The following is a 26,764-nucleotide window of genomic DNA, read 5'->3' as shown; positions in this document are numbered from 1 at the left end:
GGTCCATGGGGGTCCTGACCACTGAAGAATAGGGTAAAAGGGGGCCAACAAAGTACGTAGAGAAACAGATGGACTATAGTCTGTAACTGTAGATCTACAAAGTGCACCTAGATAGTAAGTGGAGCTGATAAAATGGACAATGAGTGTAGAAACAAGGAGGTGGTCATCATGTTATGCCTGATGGGTGTATAAGCCATTTCTCTCTTGATGCTGCTTGACCCCCCCCCCTACCTGGGACCTCATAGAAGGCACTATTCATCCCCTCCAGGATTCAACCCATTGTTTTGCCCTTGTAAGGAAGGAAAAGACGATGACTGAATGGCACATTTTTTATTTCCGTAGAAAACATCACACGTTCAAAAACATACTTCCATTCACACAAAAGCACATAAAGGTTTCGACCTCTGAAGATAAATAAAAAAAATTCCCGTAGGCCCCTGGACTCGAATAAAAACAAAACAAAAATCTCTTTGGCGCTGTACTTCGGTCATCTTGGCAGTGTTTGTCTCTGTCAGAATTTCTGTACGTCTCCTTTGGTCAGAAGAGTGGAAACACTAAACTTCTGTGATTGTTCTCTTATTTCTGGCCCCTTACTCAGTTTTCTCTCTTTCTCTACTCCTTTCTGTTTAGTAGAGTGCCTGGATATTTCAGTGGTTATATTTTAAACTTGGAAACCAAGATGTTCAAGCTTGTTGCCATGCAGGAGTGTGAGTGAGTGTCTGTGCTTGTGCAACACTGAACTTTTTGACCGACACTGGACCGACTGATTGCCACTTTCCCGCTCTAAGACCAAAGTATCTCAATTACACTTGCTTATATCAGATGAACTGTTATCTGTATAAAAGGACAAAAAGTACAGACAAATTTCAGCTGCTACGATTGATTTTCACTACGCAATGTATTTTTATCCTTTACACTTTTAAGCCTCTTAATTGGATTCCGACACGTCCATGGCCAGCTGAGATCCCTCACGCCAAGCCCAGGCTTCAAGTCCGGTGGAGATGGAGGAAAGGAAAATGGGGATTGATGGTCAATGTCTACAGTGCTGAGCTATCTGGCACTCAGGGGCTTTGAAGGAATAAGGCAGGAGGGAGGAGGGATGGAAGAGGAGCAAACGCTTTCCGTTCATCATTCCGTCTCGCTGAGGCCGCAAGGTCGTCTGAACTCCTGCCCCCTCTCGTGGATCCATTTGTTCGATACTGGAGAGGCAGAGGAACAGTGTGAACGAAAGGCAGGAAACTCTGGAGGTCTAACCATATATTTCCAAAATGCTGTCTCTAGTACAAACCAAAGTTTCCCAGAAGAGTTCCTGGGAACATTAAATGAATAATGTGGTGAAAAATCGAAATTAATTGTTTTTTTCTAATGTAGCTAAAAGGTAATGGTATATATCACAAAAGTGAGTACACCCCTCACATTCCTGCAAATATTTTATTATGTCTTTTCATGGGACGACACTACAGAAATTATGTCAATGTACAGCTTGTATAGCAGGGCATATTTACTGTCCTCTGAAAATAACTCACATCCTCAGAGAGTTCTTTGCCATGAGGTGGCTTGTTGGCCAGTATGAGTGGATTGTACCTAAAACACCAAATTTAACAGCCCTGCTCCCCATTCACACCTGGAACCTTGTAACTCTAACCAGTCACATGACACCAGGGAGGGACAACGACACAATTGGGCACAATTTGGACGTTCACTGTGAGGTGGACTCACTTGTGTTGCCAGTTATTTAGACATTAATGGCTGTGTGTTGAGTTCTTTTCAGAGGACAGTAAATCTGTACTGCTATACAAGCTGCACACTGACTACTTTGAGTTATACCCAAGTTTCATTTCTATAGTATCGTCCCATGAAAAGATAAAATAAAATATTTGCAGAAATGTGAGGGATGTACTCACTTTTGAGAGATACTGTATACATATATGCGTAATTATATATATATATAATCTCCTTGGAATTATTTGGAATTATAAGGTTCTATCTGACAGATTTTTTTTGACTCAAACTTTTTGGACTTTATCAAGAAAACAAAAAAGTTCTGTCTCCAAAGTCGAACTCTAACTTAGTTCTATAAGGTTCTATCTGTCAGCCAATCAGCACTTCGGAATTAGGAGACACGCCAACATAGTAAATGTTTAAATTGATGGGGTTTTAATTACAACATTCATTTCATTCATTCATCCATCCACATTTGTCATGAAAATGAAATAAGTAATAAAAGTAAGTGTCATCAAAATGTCATAGAAAGCATTAAACTGATCTTCTTAGATCCTAAGCAGAAAGCGAGCTCTTAGGATTAAAGTTTCGACGAAAGGGACGATGTATGTATGCACATGCTTTCTATATGAAGTATAGAGCAAAAGGCTTAGGCAGCCACAAAGATACTGATAAACAGATTTAACCCTCCCATTCATATTTATATAGTTTATGTATATTAGTTTTTAATATCTTGAATAGAAGAAAAGAGTTAGAAGATCACAGGTTTGGTTCTTGACTGCTCACGGCACTCTAGTCATGGATTTGTTCAATTCCATCAGCAGCACCTGATTTAACTTAACTGTAGGCGCTGGGCTTCCTCCAGGAGAGCTTCCGAAATAGTTGAGCTACTCTCTGACACACAGAACAACCACAATGGCCTGTAGTGACAGCGCCCAGGGCAGGAGAACACACTCACCCCACTTGTTGCCCACAAGTACCGGGCAGGCCGCATGCCTCGTGCTGTAGTCTCCCTCCCCACTGGCAAACAGGTTATACCAGAACACTGCTGTGCCCTGCAAACAACACAAACACATACAGTACAACACCCGAAAGTAGCGCAGACTAGTTCAGCACATACGGTCACTCTTTTAGAGAGCCTACCTTTTTGGGCCACACTGCAGCTCCAACGTCTGGAAACACTGTAGCACCCCCTGCTGGCACATCACTCATCTGCAACATATGGGCAATAATCGGTCAAAAAAAGCTCAAGTTGCAAACAATAAACGAAAATGAATGGCCACCAATCAGGGATATGCAAATGACCCTGTTAGCCATATACAGTGCCCTCCAGAAATATTGACACCCCTGGTAAATATGAGCAAAACTGGCTGTTAGAAAAATCCTAAATCCTATCAAGAAATAAATATTTTTCTCAAATCTATGTACCACAATTGTTGGCACCCTTTCCACACAGGTGACTCTCCTCTTCAGCTCATCCCACAGGTTTTCTAAGGAGTTTAGGTCATGGTCAGACTGGGGTGGCCATGGCAAAACCTTATAATGGTCAGTAAACCATTTTTGTGATGATGTTGAAGAATGCATTGTCCTACTGAACATCCAAATTGTTGCTCAGTTTAAGCATCCTGGCAAAACGCAGGTGGTCTTTGATTGCAGTTTGGGAGACATTCTGACCCCAAGACCTACCTAATGTCTGCAGTTCCACATCTGTGATGCCTGGAGATTCTTTGTCCCCTCTGACAATCTTCCTCACTGTACGTGTGGTCAGTATAGACTTAAGTCCTCTTCCCAGCAGATTCTTAACAGTTGTTTTAAGCTTCTAAATTATTGCCCTGCTAGTGGTTATCCGAAGTTTAGCCAATTTCTTGTAGCCATTTCCTGATATGTAAGGAAATTTGGCCTGTGTTTCATCTCATATATATTTCCCAGTGAATCGGGAAGACATGACTGTCCATTTAGATGTTCTTAATAACTCAGGTGAACTTTAAAATTCAGTTAGATTCACTCTTAAGAATTCCTAGGGGTGCCAATAATTGTGGCACACACAGATTTAAGAAAACAACCGAGGTTGTTTGAGAAAAACAACCAAGCCAAAGTGCATTACAATAGACTGCATGTGAGATGAGAGATGGAATGAAAGAATGGAGATGGACAGATGCAGAACAGACGTGTGAAATAACTCACATAGAAGAGCCAGGTGGCGATTCTGTTTCCTGTGCCCAACTCTTTAAATGCGTCCGGCTCATCTTTCTACACATGGGAACAATCAATCACACAGAGCTGTATTAAAAATACACATTAAAACATCAACATACACTAGATTTCCAAAAGTATTTGCTCTTCTGCCTTCACATGCATATGAAATTGAGTGACATCCCAGTCTTAATCCATAGGGTTTAATATGATGTTGGCCCACCCTTTGCAGCTATAACAGCTTCAACTCTTCTGGGAAGGCTTTCCACAAGGGTTAGGAGTGTGTTTATGGGAATTTTTATTCCAGAAGCGCATCTGTAAGGTCAGACACTGATGTTGGACGAGAAGGCCTGGCTCGCAGTCTCCACACTAATTAATCCCAAAGGCGTTCTATCGGGTTGAGGTCAGGACTCCGTGTCTTTATGGACCTGCTTTGTGCACTGGTGCACAGTCATGTTGGACCAGGAAGGGGCCGTCCCCAAACTGTTCCCACAAAGTTGGGAGCATGAAATTGTCCAAAACCACTTGGTGCTGAAGCATTAAGAGTTCCTTTCACTGGAACTAAGGGGCCTTTATACTTGGCACAATGCAGTAAGGCAAGTACTGTCTCCTGGCAACTGCCAAACCCAGACTCGTCCATCGGATTGTCAGATGGAGAAGTGTGATCCATCACTCCAGAGAACACGTCTCCACTGCTCTAGAGTCCAGTAGCGGCGCTTTACACCACTGCATTCGATGCTTTGCATTCCGCTTAGTGATGTAAGGCTTGGATGCAGCTGCTCGGCCTTGGAAACCCATTCCATGAAGCTCTCTACCCTGTGCTTGAGCTAATCTGAAGGCCGCATGAAGTTTGGAGGTCTGTAGCGATTGTCTGTGCACTACGCGCATCACCATCTGCTGACCCCGCTCTGTCATTTTACATGGCTGACCACTTTGTGACTGAGTTGCTGTCGTTCCCAATCGCTTCCACTTTGTTACAATCCCACTGACAGTCGACTGTGGAATATTTAGAGGTGAGGAAATTTCAGGACTAGACTTGTTGCACAGGTGGCGTCCGATCACAGTACCACACTGGAATTCACTGAGCTCCTGAGAGCGACCCATTGTTTCATTAATGTCTGTAGAAGCAGTCTCCATGTCTGGGTGCTTGGTTTTATACACCTGTGGCCATGGAAGTGATTGGAACACCTGAATTCAATGATTTAGATGGGTGACTGAATACTTTTAGAAATATAGTGTAGTTGAAACAGATATAAACAAAGCTGATATTCTTAACCTGTACATTCTATACACTGTTATCTATCAAATGTATTTATTATGGGGTACTTATCTATAGAGTTAAACTATGAATTATACCTTTCAACATCATACTATAGTCTGTAACCTAGTTTCTCTGTATGTATAAATGGGCAGATGTGAACTCACCCTGCCAAAGTCAAAATGAGGCTCGTACTGTCCTCCAACTCCATAGTTTGCAACCTGAAAAGAGGTGAAGACACTTTTACAGAACTTTTTCACACCAATGTTAAATAAGTAACTCTACTAGAGTTTATTTAATATATTTATGAATTAAGTAAATATCTCATTGTATGTTTTTAAGTGCTGGCCCTCACCTGCAGCTCCTCTGCTGTGTCCATCTCCAGGCCTGTGAGGTCCTCTATCCGCTGGTTAATCGTCTCAATTACTGGGTGCTCATAAGCGGTCAGCCAAGCGCTAAGAGAAAGTAGGAGGGGTCAAATTAGGACACATAACTGCAACAACGGAAGACAGGAATAACTCCACCAAGAAATGCTAATATTAATACACAGAACATAATAAATTCCACCTCGTTTATTTTTGGCCACATTAGCATTTATGGGTGAAGTATGAATTGAACAGATGCCAGAATACAATTTCATAAAGCAAAGCTCATGCAGATGATCTTCAAACAGACTTTCTCACAGCTACTTTGGGCCCCTAAATACCCCCAAATTTAGTTTCAGCTTCAGAAAATGTGTTTTCTTATTTAGCCAAATGAATATAAACAATTATATATAACAGGGCAGAGATCAGTAATAGCAGCCCTGCACGGCATAAAACCGCACAATGCAACTGCACAACGACTTTCTCAGCTATACCGCGGGGAATTTACAGGAAACCAACGTGAAAAAAGTCTGATTGTAGTGAGATAAACGTGCAAATGCAAGTGGAGCCATGGGTGAAGAGAAGGATGAAAGAAAGGAAGAAGAAAGAGAAGAAGGAATGCGTAAGCTACTCTGTCTTTGCCCTTTCATTTTCTCTCCAACACACAATGGAAACACTAGTCCAAGAGAAAGAGATTTAGAGTGCCACAGTATTTCAGGCATGCTCTGTATATTTTACAAAAAATGTACATATTACGCTTCACTTTCCACCCGTCACAACTTATTCCGCCATAAAAATGACGTACTGTCACATTAAGCGACATGAGCAGACGTCTTTTAAGCCTTCCGAAGAGCTAAAGCTCAAAAGCTGCTTTTATTCAATATTAATCATTGATTTATTCTTCTCTCCATGCTTGATTGCCAAGCCGAACACAAAAACAGGCAGTTTTTCTGTGATTTCTGCAGTATTTACAGAAAAGTCCTGTAATTTACTGTTGAAAGCAACACTAGAAAGTCAGACCTTGATAACAGGGAGGTTTGCAGCCTAACGTGTTCCACCCTGTCACATTAAACTCTTCTCTGGCGCTAGTCTGGGGAGACTGTACTGCTCAGTGTTACATACTGAAGGTGCTTTTTTGCTGAGCACAGTTTGCAACACTATGGGGGGCACTGGCCTCTCTACAGCACTGATCTTGTGGAACTGTAAAGCAGCAGAAAGATGAGCTTTTAAGTTCAAATAACTATTTATTCATTTATTTATACGTTTAAACGACTAGAAAAGTCGTTTACAAGAGTCCTCAGAGTTACATACTTTCATGACAGCTTTGAGAATAAAAGATGGCAGGAAGTTGTTTTGTGTAATATATATATATATATATATATATATATATATATATATATATATATACACAAAACATTATCTTCAAAGTGGTAACTTTACAGGAGAAGAAAAAAAAAAACCATACTTCACCTTTAATGTAAGGCAATGGAACCAGAAGTTTTTCCAAGTAGTTTTTTCAAGTTTCTATTGCTCATCATGAAATTTACATATATTGTAAAGGGCAACAGGCACTTTCAAATGATGTCAAAATGTTAAAAACGAGTTCTTGTTAAAAACAAGCATTTTCTGATGTACGAAATTCAAACAGTGAACAGCTGCACTATGTAAAGGCTGCTTATGGTGCTGGAATCTCAGCTATGCTAAAGGCCAGAGGCCAAATCAGCAGCGATGAAAGACGTGTTTTTGGACGCGTTCCTGAATTCATATCTCTGGGTGACCAATCGGATCATGCCGTCTGTGCTGCTCTTGATCTGAACCCTCTGCGCCTGTATCTGTGCTTTCTCTCGGCCTGTTCCGCTCTGTGTGCCTCTTCCTTCCAGCATTTCTCCCTCGTTCTTTCTCCTTCTTCACTCGTAACTTTGCATAAGTGTCTCCTTTTCATGCGTGCACGCGCTCACGTAGGCCTGGATTAACACCCCACAAAAGCGCCACAGATGAAACCAAACTGCAGGAAATGTGGCGAGGATGACCCCACCCAGTTTGTTCATGTCCAAAAGTGCCACACATGTGCGCTTGTAATGAGCAGGGTGAGTTAAACCACTCCAGTGTGGGCGGCAGCATGACTGGGCTTTCTATCTATATCTTTATTAAAGGATATTTTCGTGCGTAGACTCAAACGGCTGGTTATGCAGTGGCAAAGACTGTTCAGAGCGCAGCCGGTGTGCCTGTATGTTTGAAACAATGTGCTTTATTGTCTCTTGGAATTTACAGGGGGTTCAGGCTACATTCTAATATACATAAGAGGGGCAAAAAGAATGAACTGGATTTGCACTCCTTAACCTTCCCATCAGTGAGTTTTAACATCTAATGTCTCCTAAAATGTATATAGTGATACACTGAAACTTACTTTTTCTGCTCTTAGTTCAACATAATGGGTTTACCTTAAAGAGAAATTCCACTGAGTTGTCAAAAATTCCCAAAACACAATTCATTTGTTAAGATGTACAGAAAGTCATTCAGAGGTTTGGTAAGAAATGCTCTGCTCTTGAGACTGAGGTGGTGATAGGAACCAGACGTCCACCTCTAAAAGCTCCATCACAGAAAGTTATTACGTGAAATAGTTATGAATACACTGCCTGATGTCAGAGACATTGTTTTATGTTAGTTTTGAGATGAGATTTGGGCCTTAAACATTTTTTTTATACATTCATGGAAGTGGGGTTAATGCAGGGAATTGTGATTCTAAATAGACTCCATATACATTTCCAATCCAATGCCTCCTTAATTCCACCACCTTAAATTCACTGCCACTTTAAATTTGCTGATACACAAAATGCAGTGCCACCTTAAATCCACTACCACCTTGCTTTCACTGGCACTTTATATTCACTGCCGACCAAAATGTATTGCCACCTTCAATTTTCTGCGGCTTTAAATTCACTGCAACTATAAATCACTGCCACCTTAAGTCCTGATAGTAGCAGCAGGCGGGCTAGAGGACAACTTACTCGCTGTGATACTACTTTCTATTTTCAAGCAATTTTGGATTAAATGTTTGGATGAAGTGCATGAAAAGGAAAATAAATCACCCTTAAAACCACTCAAAATATCAGCATGTGTTGATCTGTAAAGCCAATGGAATCTAAGCTTTGACCATGTTTAACCCCTTACCTCTTGGAGACTCTGTACTGAGCAGTGGTGAGCTTTCCCGTAATGGGGTCATGTACTGTGGCGCGCCTTAGCTATACCCAGAGAGAGAAAAAGAAAGAGAAAGAGAGAGATAGAGACAGGGAGAGACAAGCAGAAATACGAAAGACACACAGACGTAGAGGGACACGGGAAAGAGACAGACAGAGAAAGAGAAGGTCAATAGGGCTTATAATGCTAAATGATGACCAGTGGCTGAACAGGGACAAAGCAATACACTTCTACAGTACATTAATTCAGCTATTTACTCAATTCCTATACTTAAAGGGCCCATATCATGCAAAACTGAATTTCTGAAGTAAAATTTTGCGATAAACACTGCTCAATACATACCTTTGCTCCCCAGTCCAAATACAAATGCTAAGCTGCAAAAACAGCCCATTTTAAATTAAGTGTTTTTGTGATGTCATAAAAAGCCATTTTCATGAATCTGCCTGTTCCACCTACATGAGTTTAGCCAGCTCAGTCATGCTAAAATGACTAATAATGCTTCAACCTGGACTGCTTTATTAATAAGACACACTACAGGACAGCCAATCAGAACACGGATCATTTAAATACATGTACTATGCCTTTCAATCAGCATGAAAAAAATGAATTATTTCTGTTTTTGGTACATAAACCCACAGAAATCATACGTGGACTTAAAATGGAAGAAAAGACGTAAGATATGGACCCTTTAAATGCATTCAGTTCTACCACATTTGCTTTTCATACTCTGAACTTTTGCCCATCGATCCCTGTTCCACCAGAGTCAAAGCACGTTAAAACCGCTTAAGCAGAAAGCAAAGAACACTGCGTTCTTTATGTTTTCCTTCAATTCTCATCCACCGCTGTTGGATAAAACCGCAAAAGCAGTCGGGGCCCATAACTCCTCAGCAACAGCACATTGTCTCTGTAAATTGCACTGACAATCTAAACTAAAACGTTTCAGAATGATATCCTGAGGGATCTAGAATGTTCTAGAAGTTTGAGAGTTCTTGTATACACTGAGCAGCCATTACAGTAAAGCTACGTCCTTGTTTCTACACGTTTTACAAGTAGAGACAGCAGATTCTCTGTATACTTTCACCCTGTTCTTCAGTGGTCAGGAAACCCACAGGACCACCACAGAGCAGGTATTATTTGGGTGGCGGATCACTCTCAGCACTAGTGACTCTGAGGTAGTGGTGATGTGTCAGTGCGTGTTGTGCTGGTAAAAGTGGATCACACACACAACAGTGCTGCTGGACCTCAGTGTCGCTGCTGGACTGAGAATGGTCCACCAAACAAAAACTGCTCTTCTCGTACCAGCTCAACACACACTAACACACCACCACGACGTCAGTGGCGCTGCAGTGCTGAGAATGCCCCACCACTCAAATAATATCTGCTCTATGGTGGTCCTGTGGGGTTCTGACCGTTGAAGAACAGGATGAAAGGGGGCTAGAACTACAAAGTGAACCTATATGGTCAGTGGAGCTGATAAATTGGACAAAGAGTGTAGGTTTAATGTTACGGCTGATCAGTGTAGTCATTGGTCACTTTATTTCTGCTGTGGAGTTTTGTGGCTCCTGTACGAGTTGGAGGTGCGACGAGGCGGCGTGGCTCCCCTGCAGCTGAACCGGCTCTGTGGCCTTACCTTTTGCTGATCCGGTAGGAGGCCGTCTCCAGCACACCCGTGATGGGGTTAGAGATGGTGGCCCTCCGCAGCTAAGGAGCCAGAAAGGGGTTAACACACTCTGTGTGGCACTCACAGCCTACACTAGTCCAAAAGAGGGCCAAGTCTTATATAATCTATACCAGTATAGGTCTCACAGAGCAATAGGGGAGCATGGGAAACGATGCTAAATGTATGGGTTTTATGTAGTTAAACAGATCCAAGTAGAACATGCCATTGGTCATCATCTTGTATTCCCATAGCAACGTCACCTGTGAATTTTGACAGCAACTGGACAAATCATTCTCCAGATTCACCCTGTAGACTGTTTTAATATTTGTGTATGTTTGTGTGTTTTCAAATATCTGTACAAATCACAGAATTCACTCCTATATTATTTTAATCTCTGTCTTGGTGTCTTTAATATAGCACTATAGTAAGTAACGCACAGCAAGAACCACAAAGGCTAAAGTACAGCCTCCACATGGCGGAGGTAGTTTCAACACAGAGTTACAACAAACCCTCCCAAGAAAAAAAAAAAAAAAAAAAATCAATGGGAATAGTCCATATGCTCCAATATCAATTCCAAACAGTTCTAAGTAAATAAACATATTTTAGTCTTATCATGCTGTCATTTGCAGATCTATTCTGTTCTATTCAGAAAAAAATATTTGCCAGCCTACTTTCACTAGCAATATTTATTTTGGTACATATATTTTATGTAGTCAGGTTAGGAAGTTCACTTGGCCCAATCAACACTATCAATTGTGTTTGTAGAATTCTCCCAGACTTTCCACCGGACTCTTTTTTTTTTTTGTACTGTAGGATGTATAAGTTACCTGTATAAAAATGATTAATATTGCTCAAATACTTTGTGCCCCGCTCTCTCCTACTGACTTTTAGGGCGTTTTCACACTCGTCTCGAATACTTGAGGCCACACCCAGAACTGATTCTAGACTTGTTTGGTGAAGGGGCTCATTATTGTCTGCTTTCACACAAAAGAATTCCTTCCAAAGTGGATCAATTGGACAATTCCATGACAGTTTTCTGCGCACAGGTTTACAAAATATTTGGCACTAGTTTTACGGCCACCTTAAATTCACTGATACCTTAAATCTCCTAGCATCCGTTTGCTACCTTTCATTATTTTTTTTGGATACAACACAAGCGGAAGCAGGCAATTAAACAGCACATCTTGCAAATGAATGAATATCCTAAATAAAGTAGAATAATCTCTAAATCATATATAAAACAATAAAAAAACAACTACAGTAAAACATTTAAAATGAATTAAGTCTTTCTAAAGGGTTGCAAAGCAACTAATCACGTAAACAAACACGCAAATTCTTGTAGTTTCAGTGTGATGGCCACAGCTGCCCAAAAATAACCGCTCTTTGGTTTAATTGCTGCTTTGTGTTTACTTGGAATAAATGGCATTTGGTGAAGTTACTTCACAGTGAGTCTGATGACCATGACTGCCATGTTATTTCAGCAGAGGATAATATATATGGGAATGGACTGTGTCAGACATTGAATAGTAGTTCGCCTTGACAGAACTGTGCGGGTGGGAGCGGGACAAAACATCTCGGCTTCGAGTGGGAGCTGAAAAACGATTCCTGTTTTCAGCACAAGCACAAAGATGAAATCTTGAAAAAAGTAGACCTCTACCCCACACCAGGTCCTGAGATCGGCTCTTTGGACTTCTCTTGAGCACAAAAACATACCAAACTCTAAGAGCAACTTTTCCTGGGTCCGGAAAAAAGCTCTAGCATGAAAACGCCCTTAGGTTCAGTAGTATAAATAACACAAAGTGTCTTAAAAGAACAGTTCAGTATACATAAAACACCCTAAACGTTCCCTCTGGAACAAAGGCTTCTGCCTGGTTAACATTTACAACACTGCGTAGTCGACTGACCAAGACATGCTCTGTGTCTCTGGATAAACAGAACTTTGGCTCTGGAATCAGTTTCAAGTACATTAGATGACTCAAAGTCTTTTCTCCCTTCTACTGTGAAACTCATGGTGGCTGGGATTTGTCAAAACTAAGGCTGTTCTAACTTTCAAACCTCCACTGAACCAAAAAAGCATGACATGACAACAGCGACCAATCAGAGAGCAGAACTCACCCTGGGCTTGGCGAGCTCTTTAACCTTGCTGATCTCGTAGTCGGAGATGATGTCGTGGTAACGGACGATACGGGGGCGGTCCCACTCGTCCTCCTCTTTCACAGGAGCCAGAATCAAGCGAGGGTTGCGCCCGTTGTCATAGTAACGGCAAAACAGACGGCTGCTCCTACGACGGGTCTACAGATAAAGAGAGATAAAACTGAAAGAGGGAGCGAGACCTTGGAACGGGCGTGATTATTTAAATATAGACACATCTGAACTTTTTAGCATTTGTTTACTAAACTGAGTACTAAAATATGAAACATGCTGGTCAGAAAAAACAAGTAATATATTCTGTGTTATAAATGCCATTACATATTACACAATATTACACAATATATACTAACACTCAAACATTCGGAGACACTGTGCAAGTAGCTACGCCTGTGTCTCACGTGACATTTCTGTATTATTAAATTGTAATGGTTTAAAGTAAAATGCTCCAATCTAGAGAAATCCAATCTAGTCAGAATTGTTTACAGTGGTGGTGATGGGAACCAGATGTCTGAAGAGTTTAATGCTTCTAGAAGGCCATAAAAAAAGCACATAAATTGGTTCTGAATATGAGCTTTTAACCTAAAACACATTTTTAATCTTCTGTTTGTTAAAACAGCCCCTAAAAAGAGATTTGCCACTCTTTTATCATCATATGGATTCTATATATAACTGTTTAATGCTTAAATGGTTCTTCAGATTGATGGAGAATATGCTGTATCTGGTTCTACATAGCACCAAAAAGTGTTCTAATGTTACAAGCTTGACATTGCAACAACAGCAGAACCCTTTCAGAACAATTTTCAAAAACGTTCCACATAAAACCATATACAGGACATAACTGTTTAATGCTTAAATGGTTCTTCAGATTGATGGAGAATATGCTGTATCTGGTTCTACATAGCACCAAAAAGTGTTCTAATGTTACAAGCTTGACATTGCAACAACAGCAGAACCCTTTCAGAACAATTTTCAAAAACGTTCCACATAAAACCATATACAGGACATTCTCCATCAATCTGAACAATCATTTCACCATGCAAAGAACTAGTTAAGCATAAAAAGGCTCTGTATAGAATCCATGCTTCCAAACAGAACTGTTCCCTATACTAAAGAACCCTTAAAGAACCCTCTTTTGTAACAGTAAACATTACATGTAAAACTTAGAATGTGTGTAGGCTCACTGGTGGTTTTGGATAGTAAATAAAATGGCTGTATTTGTGTTGGGAACCAGGGGTCACGGTGTCTAAATCAGCACCACTGTATCACCACCACATATCCGAACAGTAAAATGGTCAGAACGCCCATCTGCAGAAAGAACGAGAGAATGACAGAGGTGTAGAGTTCTCACCATTTTGACGCCCTCTCCTCTGCACAGCTGTTCGTATCGCTTCCTCTCGGGCAGAGGGTCTTTAGAGCGCTTCATCTGCACGTCTCGCTTATCCACCTTTTTCTTCTCTTTCTCCTGGACTTCTTTTTTCCCCTCTGCCTCCTCTGCTTTCCTCTGCTTCTCCAGCTGGAACTCAAAGTACTTCAGGTTGCTGTTGGCCCGCTGATGACTAGGATCTGGCAACCACACACACACACAGACACTAGTTCAGCAAAGCGCACAGCAGAATACGGGTTTGAATAAATAATAACAATAACTCACTGGCCACTTTGTGCTCATTATAGATCCACTTAAAGGGTTTAACGATTCCAAATACTGAAAAATCATGTTTGAAATTTAAACTGGCATCCGGGTCATCCAGTCAGAGCAAAGTGAGCACAGATGAACCACTGGGCTTTATGAATCAGCTATTAATTCTATACCCTTAAAAAGATGATTCCTCAAGAGAGATTCAACCAATTAAGCATAGAATGGCGCTATATACACTAGAAAGGCTCTATATAGAACTCGTGGTTCTAATCAGAACCTTTTCATCCTTCAATGGTTTTTGCAGAGTAAAATAGTTCTTCAATTTAATGGAGAATATGTTGTATACGGTTCTATATAGAATCTTTTTGAAAACAGCACCAAAAAGGGGTTCTGCTACACTCTCAAAAAGGGTTCAAGGGTTCTTCAGTGACAGAAATGGCTCTATATAGAACCATGAACACTCAAAGAACCGTCTGCATGATGAAAAGGATCTTCAGATTGATGGAGCGCGTGTATGAATGTGCTATAGACGGTTCTATATAGAACCTTTTGAAAATGGCAGCAAAAAGGGTTCAGCTACACTCTCCAACAAAGGATCTTCAGATTGATGGAAAGCATGCATGAATGTTCTATAGATGATTCTATATAGAATCTTTTTAAAAAGGGTTGTACGTAGCACCCAATATGGTTCTACTACTGTTACAGTGTCAAGCTTATAACAATAGAAGAATCCTTTTGGATGTTATGTAGAACCTTTTTAACAGCACATTCTCCATCAATCTGAAGAACTTTCTTGATGCCAAGGACCCTTTAATCATGCAGAAGGTTCTTTGAGTGTTCATAGTTCTATATAGAACCATTTTCTTTGCTAGAGAACCCTTGAAGCATCAAGGTAAATATCCAGCCAAGAGCTGGTCAGAAACGGGCCGCTGATGAAGGACTAGAGGATGCCCAACACAAACTGTGCATCAGCAGATGAGCTACAGTCTCCAACCGTACACCAGTAAGGTGGAGCTACAAGGTACATGTTTCTAATAAAGTGGCCACATCTGAATGCTAATTATCCTGTAGAGCCACCCTCTTACCCAGTTTGAGCATCCTCTTGGTGAGCTCCAGTGCCCGGTCTATCTCTCCCTGCTGGTAGATGGCGTAACTGAGGTAGTCCATGACGGTCACCTTGTCTACGGAGGAGCTCTCGCCCTCGTCAAGCTGTTTTAGAGCCTGCGTCATCCACAGTTCCGTGTGGTAATAGTCCGCTTCAGAGTAGGCGACTTTCCCCAGCTCGAAACAGTCCTCCACCGTCATACGGCTCTTATGGACAACACCTGAGCGAGCAACCAATCAAAATCCTGGTATTTTCAACCATTTTGCATTCATCATCCTACAGTCTAAAAACATGTTATTATCTCAAATGATCGCTAGAGTGTTGCTATAAAGTTGCTATGTAGGTATCTCAAGTGATTGCTAAGGCATTGCTAAGAGCTTGCTATGGTATCCTTGGTGATTGATAGGTTGTTGCTATGGTATTCCAGGTGGTTGCTAGTGTATTGCTAGGTGATTTATATGGTATCCCAGGTGGTTTCTAGGGTGTTGCTATGGCATCCCAGGTAGTTGGTAAGGTGTTGCTGTGGTATCCCTTGCTACTGTATCTCAGGTGGTTGCTAAGAGGTTGCTATGGTATCCTAGGTGGTTGATAGGGTGTTGCTATGGTATTCCAGGTGGTTGCTATGGTGTTGCAATGTGGTTTCTATGGTATCCTTGGTGATTGCTAAAGGATTGCTAGAGGGCTGCTAGGTGGTTGCTGGTGGTTGCTATGATATCCCACAAGTTAATAAAGTATGGATAATGGACCTTTTATCGTGTCATAAACGTTTGTACCCCTTTGTTTCCTATGGGAAAAATTTTGCCATGTAACAATGATTGAACGAAAAACAAACATCTGATCATAAATCTGTATACAAGCAAACCATTCCCAATCAGACTGAACATTCCGGAGTTGGAATGGTGTCAATATCTCAAAAACTGCAGGATAAGTTGGCGAACACAAAGGCAGCAGAAAAATAAGATGAAGAAGAAGAATAAATCGGACAATGATAGTGCTATGGGTTGCAAATCAGTGCACAATCACTAATGAAGTGCGTCCTTGAAATGCATAAATAAATAATAGAAACTTAAATGAACATCAAGCTTGATTTCAACTCACTGACATATGATCCAATGATAAAATGAGACTGTGCTTTAAAAAATTCTTCAGCAGATCCTCAAAACTTAACTGTATACACACAGACGCCCTCCAACACACACTCACCTGGCAGGTCTCCAGCAGAGAGGACGTTAGCCGACAGCTTGTACGTGTCCTGCAGTCTGAGTAGAGCTTTAGCTGCTCCGGTCTGGTCCTCATCCGTAGGGAAGTACTGCCTCTGCACTGTCAGATTAGAGATAAAGCCTGCAGAGACAGAGAGAGAAAGAGATGCTTTGGTTATTTAAAACAGAACTGTAATCAAAACTGACCTTGACCCTTTTTTACCTTGTCAGTTTATTAAGCATTTTAAGCATGACATCATATCATGCCACATGAAGAACAAAATTCTGGTTTTCCTGAAATCTTGAAAGTGTGGTTCCTTTTGCACCACCTCTGAAACTTTTGATTACATACCTGTGTGCCAGAGGGCAGATAACACAACAATAATAAAACAATACTATTATGTTTCACCTCCCCTTCCATCACCCCACCTTTCATAGACAGAAAACACTGCAGAATGTAATTTTCAGACTTTTTCCAAATTATATTACCCATCAGTGATGTTTTTTACATAGGGCTGCAAATTCACAGGGTCATTTCTGTTTTTCTAATGTGTTAAATTATGCAAATAAACAGTAATCGTGCATGCACTGTAACTTAACCAAGTGTGCCCAATTTTGGATGTAACTGTATATACTATATACTATAAACTTATTGTACTGATATCAACATACTTTAACCTTAAAGTACCTACTTTAAGTACTACACATACTACCTCACTGTAGTTCGGTGTATAGGTATGCAGCATATTGATATACTGAGTTTACCTACAAGCAATAACACTAAAAAAAGCTTTGAATTTCTTGATAGTAACTTAGTTACTGTCAAATCACTTATTTTGGCAGTAATACAGTTCATTCACCAGAAATACATTTGAATACTCAAATGAATCTTTCATAAGTATTTTTCTTAACTCTTCATTCCTCTCTGTCTATATTTATATACTGATAATAACAACACAAATACACAGACCATCAGTGGTGTCCTTGAGCACCAGGCTTTCCAGGTCAGCCCACTCTGAGTTTAGCCTCTTCATCAGTTTGAAGGCATTGACAGGGTGACCCAGGAAGCCCTCGGGATCCTGCACGGCTGTCGCGGTCAAAGAGTCCAACTTCTCTGCCCACCTAACACACACACACACACACACACACACACACACACACACACACACACAGTGTCAGGCAGTGTGGAGATCTAGGATCTAGGAGATCTATAGTTATATTGATTATTTAGTTATTAATTATTTATTTATTAATATTAGTTTATCACCTGCAGCCAGTGTGCATGCTTTGTATATATATATATATATATATATATATATATATATATATATATATATATATATATATATATGTGTGTGTGTGTGTGTGTGTGTGTGTGTGTGTGTGTGTGTATGTATGTATGTATATACACACACACACGTATGTATGCATGTATATGTATGTGTGTACGTACTGTTTAACCTGCTGCAATTTGCTCTCCTCTGCTCTGATGTAATCTTTTAGTGATGTCACCAGGTCCTTCTCTGTGTACAGCAGGTCAGTCATCTGCCCTGAGGGTCACAGGTCAAATACAAGTCCAATCATATCACCAAACGTTTACAGTAATGAAAAGTGGTGTCAATCAAAACAATTTGAGGGAAATTAGTTCAGTAAAAATTTGGAATGTACACAAAAGTTCTGCTGAATAGCAACAGCAAACGTCTCGAAGACTATTAATTATGGTTAATTAACTACTTGACACTATTTGAGGCAAATGTGTGATGATTTAGCCATGCAGTTTGAACAATGCTATCTCCGTTTTTAATTTTTTTAACATAATCTTATAACATCAGCTTCTGTTTGCAATGTGTCAGAATGTCATGACAGTTGGGCCACAGAACTGGTCCAGAATGACATAGTATAAAGCACTGTTATGTGAACTTGCACTGAAGGTTAAGTTTTTTCCTTCTCCTGTACAGTTAGATTTTAGGAAAGTATCAACATTGACCTAAAATTGACCTAAAACAAGCAAAAAAATAAATAAAAATATGATAAATAATCTTATAATATTCTTGCAACCTATCTCACGATGAGAATTATTCAATATGATAGACTACATTTAAGTTTTCAGTTGATATGATGCCATGATAGCATTTTTTGCAGTAAAGAGGTGAAGATGACTCACCGATGGAGGTGAAGAAGTCGACGTGAGCATGGAGAGTTTGGAAGAACAAACCAAGCACCAACCAGTACAGAGCCATCCTGAGAGAGAGAGAGAGAGAGAGAGAGAGAGAGAGAGAGAGAGAGAGAGAGAGAGAGAGAGAGAGAGAGAGAGAGAGAGAGAGAGAGAGAGAGAGAGAGAGATGAGTAAGACATTGTCAGCTTTGTCAATGCAAAAAAGTCCTGATAAACATATGACGTAGTTTGCAATTAGAGCAGAACTGCATAGCAGTGTTTTAATGAACCCCGCCAAATTACACAAACAGATACCGTCTAGTCTCCCTACACAAACACACAGACCGCCACTTGGCGGGCCTGTCACATAAATAGCCATCTGCATAGCAAAGCCACTTCCCAAATCATACGCTCATCTGTGTCTGTTAGAATGCATGCAGTGTTGTGCAAATGTCAGAGACCACCCATCATTTATTAAGGTCAAAACAGCCCTTAAGTTATTCATTTTTCAATAGATATTTCTGAAAAGACATAAGACAGTCCACTTGCATGAGGAATGAGAAAGTCAAAGGAAAATAAGTGAAGTTTGCAAAACTGGAGTTCACAAAACGGATTAAAACCTACTGAGAAAATGTGATGCCTAACAACCACCTGGAATACCTGGTAGACACCAAAACTGCCCCCATCAGATAAACAGCACTTAAAGCTTTCATCTTTGAGAGAGAGGAGAAAATCAAGAAGATCTGAAAACATCCACAGGTGTTTCTCTCCATCCTTCCACTGTGAGAAGACCACTCAGCGCTATGGGTCTGAAAGGATGTGTAGCTGAACCTCACTGAGAAAAGGAGACGGACACATCAAACAAAGAAGCTGAACAATGGACTGACCACCCCAGAGTCCAGACCTCAACACCACTGAATGTGTTTGATTACTGCAGGAAATGATCAACCGACTTCTAAGACTGTGCTTAGGAGGTGTGGAAAAATACCCCTCTAATATCACTACTACTGTTTATTTGGTGAATTTAACATGCACCATATTTCCAAACGTATTCAGTCACCCATCTAAATCATTGAATTCAGGTGTTCCAATCACTTTCATGGCCACAGGTGTATAAAACCAAGCACCTAGGCCTGCAGATTGCTTCTACAGACATTAGTGAAAGAATGGGTCGCTTGCAACAAGTCATGAAATTTCCTCGCTACTGAATATTCCACAGTCAACTATCAGTGGTATTGTAACAAAGTGGAAGCGATTGGGAACAACAGCAACTCAAGTGTTAAGTTTGGTGGAGGGGGTATTATGGTGTGGGGTTGTTTTTCAGGAGTTTGGCTCTGCCCCTTAGTTCCAGTGAAAGGAACTCTTAATGCTTCAGCAGAGTTTAATGCTTCAATCAAGAGATTTTGGACAATTTCATGCTCCCAAAATTGTGGGAACACTTTGGGGACGGCCCCTTCCTGTTCCAACATGACTGCACACCAGTGCACAAAGCAAGGTCCATAAAGACATGGATGAGCGAGTTTGGTGTGGAAGAACTTGACTGGCCTGCAGTCCTGACCTCAACCCGATAGAACACCTTTGGGATGAATTAGAGCTGAGACTGTGAGCCAGGCCTTCTCGTCCAACATCAGTGTCTGATCTCTCAGATCGCTTCTGGAAGAACGGTCAAGAATTTCCATAATCACACTCCTAACCCTTGTGGAAAGCCTTCCCAGACAAGTTGAAGCTGTTATAGCTGCAAAGGGTGGGCCGACATCATATTAAACCCTATGGATTAAGAATGGGGTGTCACTCAAGTTTGTGTGTGTGAAGGCAGACGAGCTAATGCTTTTGGCAATATAGTGTATATATAAATAATAATAACCATAAAATGTGGTTTGTGCAAACATAAGAGCATATTTTATAGTTCATTTTTTCCATTGTGTTGGAATTGTGCAGAAAAATGTCGTATTAACTTTACTGTAGAGGACATGTTAACATGTAGTTTGACCTGGGGTGTTAAGACATTTGCATACGACTGTTTGTGTGTGAGGCTGCCAGGACACTATCATGCATTATGTGTGTAGCAGAAAAACACAGATGTGTGTGTGTGTGTGTGTGTGTGTGTGTGTGTGTGTGTGTGTGTGTGTGTGTGTGTGTGTGTGGCTGTACAAACATGACACCTCTATAAATCCTGAGGCAAAGTGGGGGGAGGACAGAAAGAATGCTATGGCAAATGTGTTAATCACACGTACACACAGAGTGTGCTGGAGGGGTCACACCAAGTCTGGTCACCATCTGCCTTATTGGTTTTTCATTTGTGGGTTACAGAAGCTAAATTTAGTTTTAAGTTTTTTCAGATTTACAACTCAGTCCATCGATGAGGTCAGCACAGCTCAGGTGACTGCAGCATGCACAGGACTGTTGTAGCATACACGTTCCATTAGGTGGGCGCAAAGAATCCTCTGAAGTCGTGCATCTTTCTGTAGTTGGTGTCCTGCTCGTTTAACTCCACAGCAGATTTGAGAAAAATGTAGTTAAAAAGGGTCCAACATCAGAACATTTTCATGATTCACAATGTGTCACAATTTGGTTATTCATATTTAATTAGACAAAAAAAAGCAGTGCCACATTTAAGAAATACAATGACTTTTATTCTATTTTATACACACTGTGCTGCACTAAATCCAGTTAAACAGGCCAGGCCATGCTGTGGAAGTTATTCTTGAAGTACTGACAATATCCATTAGATACTCCGAACAGCTTGATGTCATTTATCACAATATGACAACATATTGCATATATTTCCCACCCATATTTCACCATGATCCTACATAATTTCATTCACTGCCTTTGGTATGATTCACAATCATTTTATTCAAATGATTATGATCATCTTCTCAAACTGTAGCTTAAACCTGTCAAAGCCTCTTAACTACCACATTTACGTTTGCTGGTTAGTATGGGGTATTCTAGTTAGGCCCATTCATCATGAAATTTACAGACAATGTAAAGGACAACATATTTTTTCAAATTATGCCAAAAACTAAAAAACGACAAAAATGGAGATACAAGATTTTCTTCCGACAACAGCGATATATGGATTTCCATTATATTAGTCACATACAGACATACAGAATGTGACTTATATGCCAACTTATTTGAAATTCTAAAACCAACCATGCACTTTGTAAGATATGTGCAAAAACACGTTTAAATGATTTCATATTTAAAAGCAAACAGCTAACACAATAACAATTATAACTGTACTGAAGTGTGTTAACCTACCTAGCACACATAAATGTGTATATATATATATATATATATATATATATATATATATATATATATATATATATATGAGATTCACATATATTGCATATTTGATGCATGTATGCACTCAACATACACGTACTTCTTGCTTCCATCAGAACAAAACCTTGTATCTCCATTTTTTTTTTGTTTTTCAGCTTTTGACATAATAAACAATGCCTGTTGCCCTTTACAATTTGTGTTAATATCATCCTAAATGGACACAAAGAAAGGCCCAAAATGACCTGGAAAAATGTCTAATTCCATTGACTTACATTAAAAGTAGCGTATGTTTTTACCTCCTACTGTAAAGTTATCACTTTGGAGATTGCCTCGACAGCAAGAACTGAATATGCCCGATCCTTTGTGTTATATGTGCATATAAGACATACTTAAATGAGCACTGAATTAAGTACTAATTGCAATATATTGTTCTGCATTTATATATTGTATTTTATTGTATTTCACAGGGTTCTGTGTTCAACTCTGCTCCTTTTCTCTCGGTATCAACAGTGACTTTTTGTTTCTAGCAGTATCTGAGCTCAGGACGGTCTTTCTCTCTAACCTATTGGTAACTAGAGATAAGATACTTTCTCTAGACAGACAAAGCACTTCTTGTAAGTCGCTCTGGATAAGAGCGTCTGCCAAATGCTGTAAATGTAAATTTAAAATATATGGTTATACATTCACTGGCCACTTTATTAGGTACACCTGTTCAGTTGCTTGTTAACCCAAATAGCTAATCAGCCAATCACATGGCCGCAACTCAATGCATTTAGGCATGTAGAGGTGGTCAAGCCAACGTGCTGAAGTGCAGACCGAGCATCAGAATGGGGAAGAAAGGTGATTTAAGGGGCTTTGAACGTGGCGTGGTTGATTTTCACGCACAACCACCTCTAGGGTTTACAGAGGATGGTCCAAAAAAGAGGAAATATCCAGTGAGCGGTCAGTTGTGTGGACGAAAATGCCTTGTTGATGTGAAAGGTCAGAGGAGAATGGGCAGACTGGTTCCAAATGATAGAAAGACAACAGGAACTCAAATAACCAACCAAGATCTCTGAGGAACGTTTCCAACACCTTGTTGAAAGTCTGACATGAAGAATTAAGGCAGTTCTGATGGCAAAAGGGGGTCCAACCTTTTACTAGCAAGTAAAGTGAGTGTATATCAGATTTTGTATGAATGGTGTGAAAGTTCACACTTCAGTTTTTTGCCCTGGAGCGTTGAGGCTAATAGCCTAGCTAACAAGTGACGGAAGATTCTCACTTGATGTGTGGAGCTCAATAATCTCTAACAGAATTAATTATGTGGTTTCTGATACTGTATGACACGCTGGTTTTTATTATCATGAACAAAAGCCAAGCAATGACGTGCAGTTTCAAACAATGCTAACTGTTTGGGAATTAGCTTCCATTAGCTACATTAGCCTAAGAGCTCCAGGGCAAAACTAAAGAAGCAGCCAAAGAAGGCTTGGCTGATCGACTGTGTGTGGGTTAAACGGGACACTCAACATTTCTACGTTGTAAATTTTAATCCGTTGTAAATTTCCTTTGCCAAACTATTCCTTCGAATGAGTCCTGACGGCCCAGTAAGCTGACGTCATCAGGCAGAATCCTGTAGGAGGCTATGCTAACTCTGCGGAACACATTCCACTATTAAGAGTCTCCTTCAGGCTATATGGAGGGCTCCTGAAACACTGAGCACAGCCTATACAAACCTCAGTCAACATATCCATGTCTACTATATCTGATTATGTTAAACCCCTTAAACTCTAAGGCTTCATGTGCACAGTAGCATTCATCACTCTCATAACTACATAACTCAGGCCTCATGCTAACAACGCACAGTAATTACTGAACAAATTATAGTTGAAGATAAATTCACTACAGTTAGTGAACAGCTCATAGCACTTACTGCACAATTCACAGTAGTTTTAATAGGTTTTATTAATACTTTATTAGTACTTTATGAATAATTAACCCTCTATTGCACAATGTTGCCTCAGGGCAACAAACTCATTTTCTTCCCTTTACAATAATGGTATACATGTTTTAAGACAATGACAGTGTTAACAATAAAGGAAAGAGTTTGAGTAAGTCAATACAGAGCATGTGCTTGGTCATAGCATCTCATATTGGGCACATTTTAACCTCTTTTTTAACGTTCAGTATCAATTCATTTTGTTGTGAGAATTTGCAGTAATATGTTTGTTGCCTAGAAGCAACACTGCATGACAGTGGAATGGATTTAGCCAGTCAAAAGCCAGGTCACACCACTTCAGGGAACACGGCTCTATATCATTTCTTCTCATTGTTGCAGTGTTGCCTCAAGGCAACAAGCTCCAAAAGGATCTCTGCACACATTTATTTTTTGTTTAAATGTTTTTTGAATTTAATAAACGGGTCCAAAAAACATAAATCAAGGATCATTTTATGCAAGAAAAGTGAATGTAATATATATATATATATATATATTTTTAATTGCTTTCATAATGCGTGCAGTAGAGGGTTAATAGCAATTACTGAATAAATCATCCATCATAGCTACTGAAAAATTCACAGTAATTATCATACAAATCATTATAAATACTAATAACTAATACATTTACATTTATGACATTTGGCAGACGCTCTTATCCAAAGCGACTTACAGTTTGATCAGTTTACACAGGTGGGCGAAGGTGGTGTTAGGAGTCTTGCCCAAAGACTCTTATTGGTTTAGTGTAGGGTGCTTGCCCTGACGGGGGATTCAACCCCAGTCTACAGCATAGAAGGCAAAGGTGTTACCCACTACACTAACAAACCACTAACTAATGATAAAGTATAATAATAACTACTGAAAATCCATAATAGTCCATGAATAATTCAAAGTAATCTATAAAAAAATCCCGAGCTGACATGAACAATTTGTAGTAGTGACTAAAAATCCATGGTAGATACTGAATAATAAGCAGTTAATACGGAACAACTCAATAGTTTTTGAATAACTCGTATTAATTACAGTACAAATCAATGTAAGTACTAAATGATTCATAGCAGTTACTATATTTATATTTATTTATATTTTTTTAATACTTTGTGAATAACTAGTAATTACTGAATAATGAATAGCACGTACTGAATAATTCACAATACTGAATAAGCCTTAAGATACGTGAATAATAATTCATGAAAAATGCACTTTCCATATGATGATATTTCATACTGTCCAAAAAAGATATGATATTTCTGCTATGATACATCATTTCATTCTCTGTAAAACATGTCAGTTCTTTCTTGACCGTCCAGTGAAACGTGTTTAATACTCTACAGGTTTATCGCTCACTGTCCGGTGAGATGCGGTGTGTTTTTCCACGTGATAATCTTGAAGACTTCCCGTGTGGGACGTGAGGGGCTGCAGCTGTCCAGCTGTGCGCTCGTGAGGATGTGAGGCTCCAGCATGGAGGCAGAGGAACGTCCCGCTCAGAGGAGGAGCGGAGGAGCACTGCCACGTGTTCGACCCAAGCCCCCCCCCCCCCCCTTCTCACACACATACACACACACACACACACACACTAGGGGTGGGGGTGTAATTTACCTGCTAAAGCATTTAAGAGAGGCAGAGAGGCAGAGTATGCACAGTAACCTGTTGCATGCGCTTTGGTGCAATTGTGGTGGATTTGCCCTTTTCTCAGTAGTTTTTCAGAAGCTGGTACTTTTACTTCTGCTTGCAAACATTTGCGAGGAAAAAAGTTTGTCACATTTAGTTCCTAACTCCTTTTCTAGTTTAATTTTGCCCTGCTGGGTTGGGTTGGTTCAGCTCCTGGTCTGAACTTTATCTAAGAGAAAGAGAAGAGCAGAGCCTTACAGACTTCTATGCTGAGAGATGCTTGATGCACAGAGACGTGCAGGAGTTTTGGGCCTTTCTTTGGGATAATATTTCACTCACTTTTGGTTTTTGGAAGCTGCTTTTACTTCTGCTTGAGTCAATCTTTCAACTAAAGTGACTACACTTTTACTTGAGCATGTTTTTACATTACATTTACAGCGTCAAGCTGCACAAGCATACTGTATACTGTAAAAATGCTGGTGCTTTTTACAGGCAGAAGCAGAACTGGTCACAGTGCTTTGCAATGTTTCGTAAAGATGTCAGGAGTCAAACAAAACCGAACAGCAGGATATCTGGAATGGAAATGGACTGTTTTCTGCAAAACTGACTGCAAAGACAACCAACTCATCTCCAGAATCATGAAATCCAGACATCACTCTGCTACAACTGCAGTCTAAACCCACAGACTGCATCACATCAGCTTAAAAAGTTTTCTGGGCTGGTACAGTTCTTTACTGAGGTCAGTAAGAGCTCAAACACATTAATGCCACAGGTCAGTGCTCACATCATTATTTCCAGTGTTGGTGAATATTACGTTCCACCTTAAATGGGGCAGCACTTACATTCCAGCACTCATTTCTCCGTTTCTGCCTCTTGTTCAAATTTTCCGTTCCACCTTAAATGGTGGAGCAGTTCCATTCATGCGCCTTTTAACGGCTGAGGCTCCAGAGCGTAACTGCTGCACCATTTAAGGTGGAACGGAAAAGTTCGAATAGCTGGCGTGTATATTAAGCTACTGCACGAAAACAGCTATCACTGACTCCAAGTGGACCCCTGTCCGTTAAGTTATAAGTGAGTCCTTACCTTTAGCGTTTATCAGTCTCTGTGCATGCAGGGACGCCCTGAGAGTGTCCAGATGTGGAGCTGGCTCGTCTCTGGTCAAGCTTCTGAAGAAGTGAAGCGTGGCTCTTCAGCCCGCCTGGTTTTGCAGCCTTTATCTGCTGGGGGAACTTCTTCCGCTCCTCAG

The 26,764-nt window shown here is 40.3% G+C and overlaps 1 protein-coding gene across 2 annotated transcripts; it reads right to left on the bottom strand.

Moving 5' to 3' along the window:
* Nucleotides 1-315: 315 nt before the first annotated feature.
* p4ha1b (prolyl 4-hydroxylase, alpha polypeptide I b) lies at nucleotides 316-26,764 on the bottom strand. 2 transcript variants are annotated; one of them, XM_017707850.2, is made up of 15 exons: nucleotides 26,602-26,764; nucleotides 18,652-18,728; nucleotides 17,941-18,037; nucleotides 17,458-17,609; nucleotides 16,492-16,629; nucleotides 15,269-15,508; nucleotides 13,896-14,110; nucleotides 12,512-12,688; nucleotides 8,710-8,780; nucleotides 5,529-5,628; nucleotides 5,341-5,394; nucleotides 3,907-3,972; nucleotides 2,866-2,934; nucleotides 2,681-2,777; nucleotides 316-1,199 (listed from the first exon to the last, which is right to left on the bottom strand). In XM_017707850.2, the coding sequence occupies exons 2-15, from the start codon at nucleotides 18,725-18,727 to the stop codon at nucleotides 1,129-1,131; spliced, it is 1,623 nt and encodes a 540-aa protein (XP_017563339.1). In that variant the 5' UTR covers nucleotide 18,728; nucleotides 26,602-26,764; the 3' UTR covers nucleotides 316-1,128. The 2 variants fall into 2 exon arrangements, with proteins under 2 accessions (XP_017563339.1, XP_017563338.1); XM_017707849.2 differs by lacking the exon at nucleotides 8,710-8,780 and adding an exon at nucleotides 10,367-10,437 and having other exon boundaries at nucleotides 26,602-26,763.

Source organism: Pygocentrus nattereri, chromosome 10 (assembly GCF_015220715.1).
Source record: "Pygocentrus nattereri isolate fPygNat1 chromosome 10, fPygNat1.pri, whole genome shotgun sequence".
Taxonomy (NCBI): domain Eukaryota; kingdom Metazoa; phylum Chordata; class Actinopteri; order Characiformes; family Serrasalmidae; genus Pygocentrus; species Pygocentrus nattereri.
The sequence above is the reverse complement of the archived record's forward strand: the minus strand, read 5'-3'. Positions and strand labels throughout refer to the sequence as shown.